Consider the following 8,824-nt stretch of genomic DNA (forward strand, 5'->3'; position numbering starts at 1 on the left):
ATGGACAAGACAAAATGGTGAAAGGGATCTATATTAAAGCAATTTCACTTGTTGTTATTTTTCAGATAAATCTCAAACTTTACCAGTTGAGGATATTAGTTTAATGCTTGCAGAACATCTAGCTTATTACACCCAGTCTAGGGCCTCGCTGAGGATAACAGAGGCCACACTGACCCTCCCTGACAAGGGATCATTTTCTCCATTGACTCAGGACACCTACCTAGTCAAGGACCTACCTAGACCTCTACCCCTGGCAGTGTGACAGATGGGGTGGCAGGCGTCAAGCTCAGTGGCCCTGCTGCAGAAGCTCCAGCAGATCTACTGAGGAAGGCATCAGGAATGCCTTGCCCGTTGATTTTTACCCACGTTGACAGTTGCATAGCTTTCCAGTTTCAGGTTGACTCTGATCTGGGTGGTCCAATGTGCTATTCTACCCACTTCCCCTTTCCATTGTGCTTCAACAAGCCCCCCCACTGCTCGGCTCCCATCTTACCATCCTAGGTATATGTGGTCTAAAGACTTAAAGAAAGACTTCTCTGAAGAGGAAAAAAGAATGGCCAATAGACACATGAAGAAATGCTCAACTTCTCTAGCCATAAAAGAAATACAAATCAAAACAACATTGAGATACCACCTCACCCCAGTTAGAATGGCTATAATCAAGAACTCTAACAACAACAGATGCTGGAGGGGATGTGGACAGAAGGAGGAACCTTACTTCATTGTTGGTGGGAATGTAAACTTGTCCAACCACTTTGGAAAGCAGTATGGAGGTTCCTCAAAAGACTTCACATAGAACTCCCCTATGACCCAGCAATCCCACTTTTGGGCATTTACCCAAATGTTTACAAACAAGACCACACTAAAGCTACCAGCACAACTATGTTTATTGCAGCATTATTTACCATAGCTAAGAGATGGAACCAACCCAGATGCCCCTCAGTAGATGAATGGATCAAGAAAATGCAATACACACACACACACACACAATGGAATTCTATGTCTCCATCAGAAAGAATGACACCACCCCATTTGTTAGGAAATAGAAAGACTTGGCAAAAATTATAGTAAGTGAAGGAAGCCAGACTCAAAGAAACATAAGTCCCATGGTTTCCCTTATCTAATATATGTAGGAAGGTAACTCCTCAGCTATAGCCAAACCCTAGCCTAACCTAGTTCTCAAGAACCAACAGGAGCTGTTAACGACTCCCATTTGATTTCCTTTAGGGTTGGAGTCTTGTCCTCCTCCTGGTTCCTCTAGGCCTAGGTTATGCATTTTAAAAAACCATATAGGAAGGATATGATACCCAGAAAAATACAACGAGTAAAGGACACAACAATATAAAAGGACATCTGTGTGTGTGTGTTGGGAGGGTCTATACTGGGTCTTGAACTCAGGGCCCGAAGTGGAACTGTGTCTCAAGTGGTAGAGAACCAGCCTTGAACAAAAAAAAAATGCTCAGAAACAGCACCCCAGGCCCTGATTTCAAGCTCCAAAACTGACACACGTCCATGCCCACACACACACACAAAGAATTGTATTTAAAAGGCATGAAGTGTGATAACTAATCAGAGTTGATAGTTGTTATTAAGACCTTTATTTGGTGCCAGCTATAGTGAGCTATAATTGCTGTGTGGTATCTTATTCCATTTCAATCCTTGTAAGGTTTCTGTAAAATACGGTTCCTATTTTACAGTTAAGAATGCTAAGCTGGGTGAGATTCAGTCACTTGTCCCAAGTTACCCAGATAGTGATTTTGAGTCCAATAAAAGCTAGGTAATGGGTTTCAAAATACAGTTAGACAAGAGGAAGGAGTGATGGTATTCTGTAACACAATAAGGTAACTATAGACTGCAACAATCTGCGGGGCATTTCAAAATTACTGTAAGACTGGAGGTCCTTCTGAGTCTGAATAAAAAAGTAATAAATGTTTGAGGAAATGGAAATGCTACATACCCCGCCTTGATCATTGTATTCTGTATTATCAGTGTACATAGCAGTGTGTACAACTCTCTATCAATTAAGACAATAAAAGCTACAACTTACATTAAACAGTCATCTCATGCTTATCAATGTCAAAGCCCATGTGTGGTCATGGCATTGTGGTGCCCCCTAGTGGGAAGTCAGTAACTCACAGGCTTGAAATCTGGCTTGTCATTTCCCCTAGAACTCTGCCTGTTGGGCCAAGTTCTAAGTGCTTTTCTAGTTCTAGCATTCTTGTTTTGTTTTTTGTCGGTCATGGGGCTTGAACTCGGGGCCCGGGTACTGTCCCTCAGGTCTTCAGCTCAAGGCTAGTGCTCTACCACTTGAGCCACTGCGCCACTTCCAGTTTTCTGAATGGTTTACTGGAGTTAAGAGTCTTGCAGACTTTCCAGCCCAGGCTGGCTTTGAACCCCAATCCTCATATCTCAGCCACCTGAGTAGCTAGGATTACAGGTGTGAGCCACCAGTGCCCGGCAGTTCTAGCATTCTTAATTGCAGCAGACAGGAAATTATGGCCATGTGTCCATTGAATTCTTAATTACCTCAATTTACAGCCACATTGAAGGCAATTCACTCAACCTGGCATTTATGTTATATATTAGGATCAATTAATGTCTTCTATCAACTCCAGAAGAATGTAATTATTGGGAGAAATATAAAGCTCTAAAGGACCAGAACTAAGTTAATCTTACTCACTTTTGTTTTCACAGTTCCAAGAACAATGCATCCTAGGAGACTGATTTGAGATCAGTAAACCACATCTAAGGTCCTCTCTTAGGGAAAAATAAAATAAAAACTGGAAGCAATAGACCTTCAACTCTAGAACTGCAGTTAAAGATGTTTCATTTAGTTCACTTGTTTTGTGCTGTGATTAGATTAGGCTCAGTGAAGACTTTTTATCATTAGTTTGCTATTATTAGTCTTGTTGTTGCTATTTCCCACATTTTCATCTTCTAAAGTATTTGTACTGGCTGAGAATTCTATGCTTTTCATCCACCATGAAATATATTAGAGGGTCAAAGATTGTTGGCCTGTTATCTTCTGAGCATTAACCTTGAACAAAAGAAGCTCAGAGACAGTGCTCAGGCCCTGAAAAAAGAAACCAAGTTTAATCATGAAGTCATGGAGAATTGTTCTCCTTGCTAGAGATATTCCAGAAAGAAGTTAATAACGTTTAATGTCTGTGATATGTGTTGAATTCATTGATAGAAAGGTATCAATGAAGTAAATTGAAATTAGTATTTAGTATTGTAATCATATATAACTTCTAAACTCTTCTGGTTAGACCACCTAAGATTAAGAAAACCCTTGCTCCTCAGAGGAAATTGAAAATTAATGCAAAATAATTACATCGATTATATTTTGCATTGTTTATCTTTTTGGCTAATTCTGGTAGTCAAACTGTAAAACCCCTCCCTTTAATGTCTGGGTTGCTTTCTTAGAAAGGTACAAAGAATTGGCCAAAAGTTTCAGAAGGAATCTAAAAGAACAGATTATATCCAGGGAACTTCATTCAAGATATCATGAGAGGAGCTGGGAAGGTGGCTCAGTGGTAGAGTGCTTGCCTTGCATGCATGAGGCCCTGGGTTCGATTCCTCAGCACTACATAAGCAAAAAGAAAAAAGCTGGAAGTGGCGCTGGGGCTCAAGGGGTAGAGCACTAGCCTTGAGCTGAAGAGTTGAGGGACAGCGCCCAGGCCCAGAGTTCAGGCCCCACGACCGGACCCTCCCCCCTACCCCAAAAAAAAGATATAATGAGAAAGTTATGTTCCTAAAAACTTCATGGAGTGAAAAAATTAAGAAAAAAATGGGAATACAACAACACAAGTTAGGCCTGGCAGAAATACTTCCTAACATTTTTTGTTTTTGGCAGTCTAGTAGAATATGAATCTCCAATACATTTGAGATAATTTATACTCTTTAATGTTTACTGTGGTCTAGCCCTAGTGACTTTATTAGCATAGTATTAAAACTTAAGCTATAAACAGATTAAAAAAACACAAAATTTTATTCTGAGAAATATTTCATTGCTTCTTTTATATTATATCTAAAAATGTATCTTCTATCCTCACCCATTTGGAACTTATTTAGCTTGGTTTAGTGTATACTATGTTGTACTTTTTCTTTCATACCTAAAATGATGTTTTACTTTCTCAACATCAAAATTTTAAAGTTAATGTTGACTCCTTTTTGCCCTATTTTAACATGCATTTTTTTCATTCTTTTTTCAACTTCCAATACGTAATTCTTATATATTTGCACCCTACACAAGGTTTTAGACATTTGCTTTGCTCGGTAACTTGATCCCCTTGCAGCTCCTAACTGATGTTTAACTAGACATTCCTTTTCAAACTTTCCTTATTTTTCATCTTTATAATCTCTAGTGGGTTTTGTGGGGTGGGGGTGGGGGATTGGTTGTATTTGCGAATTTTCCTGAAAGCAGTATTTCTTACATCCCAGGATTCCATGCTCTGCTACTTAATATCACATTTACTGCTGCATTTTTAAACTGCATTATTAAGAGATGAATCACTGAATGCCTGGGAAAAGATAATGGTTTTGGACAGGGCCACTGTGATCGCTTAAGAAACATCTTTCTGAGTGATTATGACCATCTGGCTGGCAAAGATTCTAATCTTAGGAATTTGTTGCTAGGGTGTAGGGAAAGGAATCTACCTTTTTGAAAGCAATCATTTCCTATGCTATATTTCCTCCTGTATCTGGTACATGCCAGGCACCCCTATGTATTTACTAAATATTACTGTCAGGTCAAAACTTCCTCAAACCCACCTATCATATGCAGGATGCTATATTCATTCCATCATTCATACACTGGCCACTTTTTCAATTTTTCCTTGACTTCTTTAATTCACACATGTTGGCTATCCTAAGAGATGCCATCTGATCATGTACCACCCTTCCCCCAAACTCACCAATGGCTTTTTAGTTCCAAACTTTTAGAACTCTGACTTAGTAGATTCACCATACCTGTCCACCCATAGCTTCGCCCTGATCAGTCCCTCAAATTCACACTTTCATACTTCGGCAAGCCCATTTTAAAAAGTTCTCATCAAGTGCTTTGTGAAATACACACCAGAAACTAGAAACATCACTACCTGACTTCTGACAGCAAGAACCACTCCCCAGCTTAGTACAGGGAACACAATTCAGAACATGGCATTTCTGATCTTTGCCTCTATTTAGGCTCAGAACTTCCTAGAGAAATTACTAATCTTCATACTGTTACTATGATGCTTCCATTATGTAGCAGTATTTGCTAGCCCCACATATTCCAGCACATTGCTAGGTGCTCAAAAAGCAGACATGCCATTGCTACAATTCATTACCTCTGTACACTAAATAGAAAGCCCAACATGGCCTTTCTCAAAGAAAATGTTCTTAGTTGTACAGCCTCTCCCGGAGAACTTCCCTGTATACTTAATTTTGCATTCCCTCCTGTGTTCTTGGATCCTAACAACCAAATTTTAACTCCTTCACAAATATTATTTGCTAGCTCCTTTGTCACAAAACAAGGAAGCAGGCACAGAAGATGTCAGACTGACCTGCCACAGTCAAATACCAACATTAGTTAGCAAAGTTAATTCAAATCACCACCTAAAGCCAGGATTACTCTAGCCTAGGTTGGAACTTATAACCTTTCTACCTCAGGCTCCTAACTGCTAGGATTACAGGAGTGTATTACCACACCCTGCTCAACAATTCTCATTTTAAATGTGTGAGAAATATGCACTTGTTTTGTTCTATTGCAGTTTAATAAAGCACTGAGTACAATGAAGTCATATAATTTTTTTAATGACAACCTGTATTACACAGTGGCACAGATACTCTCAGCACTATTTCATGGGGTAACGGATGCAGCTGTCACCTACAAATGGAAATGGAAAAGTACTATTCATAATTTGAAGATTTGTTCTATGTGGCTGTTTGCGTTAAATTGAATAAAATATGATTTCCAAAAAATATTCTATATAACCTCTTTCCTAATTTATTCAAATTGATATTTTAACTCAAGTACAATGTAAGACTTTCCTTTTCACAAAAGTATATCAACAGATTTACAGTATTCATAGCCACAATTTTCACTTCTCTGTATCATGAATTCATAAGCCTACTCACCAGACTGTGCCTGCCACATAGCAATCAAGTACATGTCTTTTCATTCATAATGGATTATTACCTTTAGAATCTAAAAATGACCAACTTTTGTCTTCCCAGTCTCAACCTACATCAAGGGATAAAACCAATACAATGAAAAACCAGGTTGCAGTTTTCTCCAGATATTTAATGAACACAAGACAGCACAGTGTAGCCAGATTCCACGAACTGTGATTAGCTATAGGGGTTTTTACAACCCTATTGAATCAAACTAACCTATCACAAGATGGCTAAAAGCCTTGATGATGTATTCTGTTTCTAACTGCAATGAAGCTTGATAAAGTTATCTCTTGTGCTTTTTCTACTTTAAGAGATTATTTACTTCAAATATAGATAACACACACAAAAAAATTCTACTGGTTCTAAGTACCATTTTTTACTATAAACCTCTTTTATTCCCCTCAATAAAGGGAAGGCCAGCCTTTGGTATAAATAACTTATTTCTATGACAATTTTTAGTTAGTGTTCAGTCATTTGTGTAATCTTTCAGTAAGGGGGTGGCTACAGCCTCTTTACTCTCAGTGAGTGCTCTGGGCTGGTGGATAAACACACTGAATTTAACACCCTGGTTGTTTGCAGCTCTGACAAAACCACTATTTGCAGTCATGGTGATGGCTTTCAGGGTATCTCCTGTCCCAAAAATTGTTAATGAACGGCTATTGATTTTTGAACTGGCCACTAGTCTCAAGGCACGCTCAGAAGGCTGGTCTGGCACCACACTGATTCGCTTAATTAGCATGGTGGCCCTCTCCCTCTCCCCTGGTCCTCCCAAGGTATCTAGAATGGACTGGAAATCCTTGACAGCAGATTCACAGGCAAACAACTCCTTGTCCTTCATAAAGGCCTCCAGCTGAGGTAGAACCTGCTCTTTCCTCTCCTGCTCTGCTTGTTCTGTGAGCACTTTTTCTTTGAAGATAAAGTGACAGCCTCCATAGCTGAGGGCAGATACATAAGTGATTAGAGTAGTAATGTCCAGATTGACTCTTCGACACACATCAACTTTAATCTCAGTGGGAAATGCAACACTTGCAAGCACATTTTCTCGGTCAACTCTGGTCACCTGTAAAAGTTCTGGGCCTTCATCATCAGACTCACTTTCACTCGGCTGGAGCTCCTCAGGGTGATCTAACAGGGAGTTCACAGCTACAATGTCGCCCCTCACAGATATGCCCATTTCTTTCAGCTTCTCTGCCATGGGGCTGGAGACGCTGTTGTAGAATGCAAAGATGATGTGAGGATTGCTATACTGCACTGGTTGCTGGTGACTGGCCTGGAGGAAGTCTTCAGCCTGCTCAATGATACTTTTGTCACCATACTGGCCTCGGCCCAGCCAGATGTTATGCAGCGCTTCTGCCTTCCTGCCAATGGCCTTCACCCAAGTGTGACCACCATTTGCAACTACATCCACCACCAGAGTCTGCTTTTCTCCCAAGGTATCCGTGTAGCCGAACACATGGAGGACACTAACAACTTCTTCCAGGTTCTCCGCTGACTCCACAATGGCCCTTAGGTGGGTCAGATTGGTACTTTGCAAATGGGATTCTTTAATGGCCACCTTCCCGGCTTCGACTTTCTGTAAGAATTTCAATTCTGCCTTCAATTTGCTGCACAGTTTTGCACCACCTTCAATCCCACCTTTCCTTGATCTGGAAAGTGATTCTGCTCTCTTGATCAGCTCCTTGGCTATGGCGATCCGTTCACAGAGCATGGAGTGTGCAGACATGCTGGCAGCATTATTCCTTTCCTAAGATAAGACAAGACAAATTGGAACATTCTTGCAAAATGATGAACTACAACACAGCAACAAAGCTTATGAAGGCTGAGTCTACGAACCTGGGCTTCTGTGTGCCTGATTCTGGGGCAACTCCTTCCTTTGATAGCAAAAGGAAACTTTTGAAGTCTACCTTAAAATATGATGGATTTCAACACACTTCGGACCTTCATGTCTTCAGAAAACTATGGAGTCCACAGCAAGTGAGAAGGAGAAAATGAAGGAAGATAGATAAAAAGTCCCTTATTTCTAGTACCAGACTTTTCTGTTCAATTAAATTTGTTGTTGTTGGTCATAGGGCTTTCACTCAGGGAAGGCCTGGACACTGTCCGTGTTGTTTTGCTCAAGGTGAGCACTCTACCACTTCTACTTCTGGGCTTTTGGAGTCCCTGCCGGGACTTTGAACCACCTTCCTCAGATCACAGCCTCCCGAGTAGCTAGGATTAAAGGCGTGAGCCACGAGCCACCAGCGCTGGGCTTCAGTTAAACTTTTTACATTTTTTTTAAAATTCAGAATATCAAGAAAAAATACTTAAAAATATCAAGCAAAGGTTGGAGATATAACTCATATAGAATGTTTATCTATCATGCACAAAGCCCAGGGTTTGATCCCCACCGCCAAGAAAAACTTAAAAGAAACATCACTGGCTTGCATTAGGGCCGGTGGTGTAGCCCATTGCCTGGGGCGAGGGCGGCGGGGAAGGGGGGGCCCCCCCGCATCTCAAGGCCCTGGCATCGCGAAGTACACGAGTGAAATCCACGCCGGCACCCGCTCGAAGCTTGGCCCGAATCCAGGGTCTCCCTGGGGTCCGGTGGTCTCCCGGCCGGAGTTCTCCGGCTGGACGCCGGGGCGGCCTCTGACGTCAGCCCGGCGCGGTTTAAAAGGCCCGGGCG

The 8,824-nt window shown here is 41.1% G+C and overlaps 1 protein-coding gene across 1 annotated transcript; it reads right to left on the reverse strand.

Annotated features, from left to right (window-relative positions):
- Positions 1 to 6,265: 6,265 nt before the first annotated feature.
- Positions 6,266 to 8,110, reverse strand: LOC105998311 (chromosome unknown open reading frame, human C7orf25). The gene is made up of 2 exons (XM_013032997.1): positions 7,993 to 8,110; positions 6,266 to 7,903 (listed from the first exon to the last, which is right to left on the reverse strand). Exon 2 carries the CDS (start codon positions 7,880 to 7,882, stop codon positions 6,626 to 6,628), a length of 1,257 nt encoding a protein of 418 aa, XP_012888451.1. The 5' UTR covers positions 7,883 to 7,903; positions 7,993 to 8,110; the 3' UTR covers positions 6,266 to 6,625.
- Between the last annotated feature and the right edge of the window lie 714 nt (positions 8,111 to 8,824).

This window comes from Dipodomys ordii, unplaced genomic scaffold (assembly GCF_000151885.1).
Source record: "Dipodomys ordii isolate 6190 unplaced genomic scaffold, Dord_2.0 Scaffold161, whole genome shotgun sequence".
Classification (NCBI taxonomy): Eukaryota; Metazoa; Chordata; class Mammalia; order Rodentia; family Heteromyidae; genus Dipodomys; species Dipodomys ordii.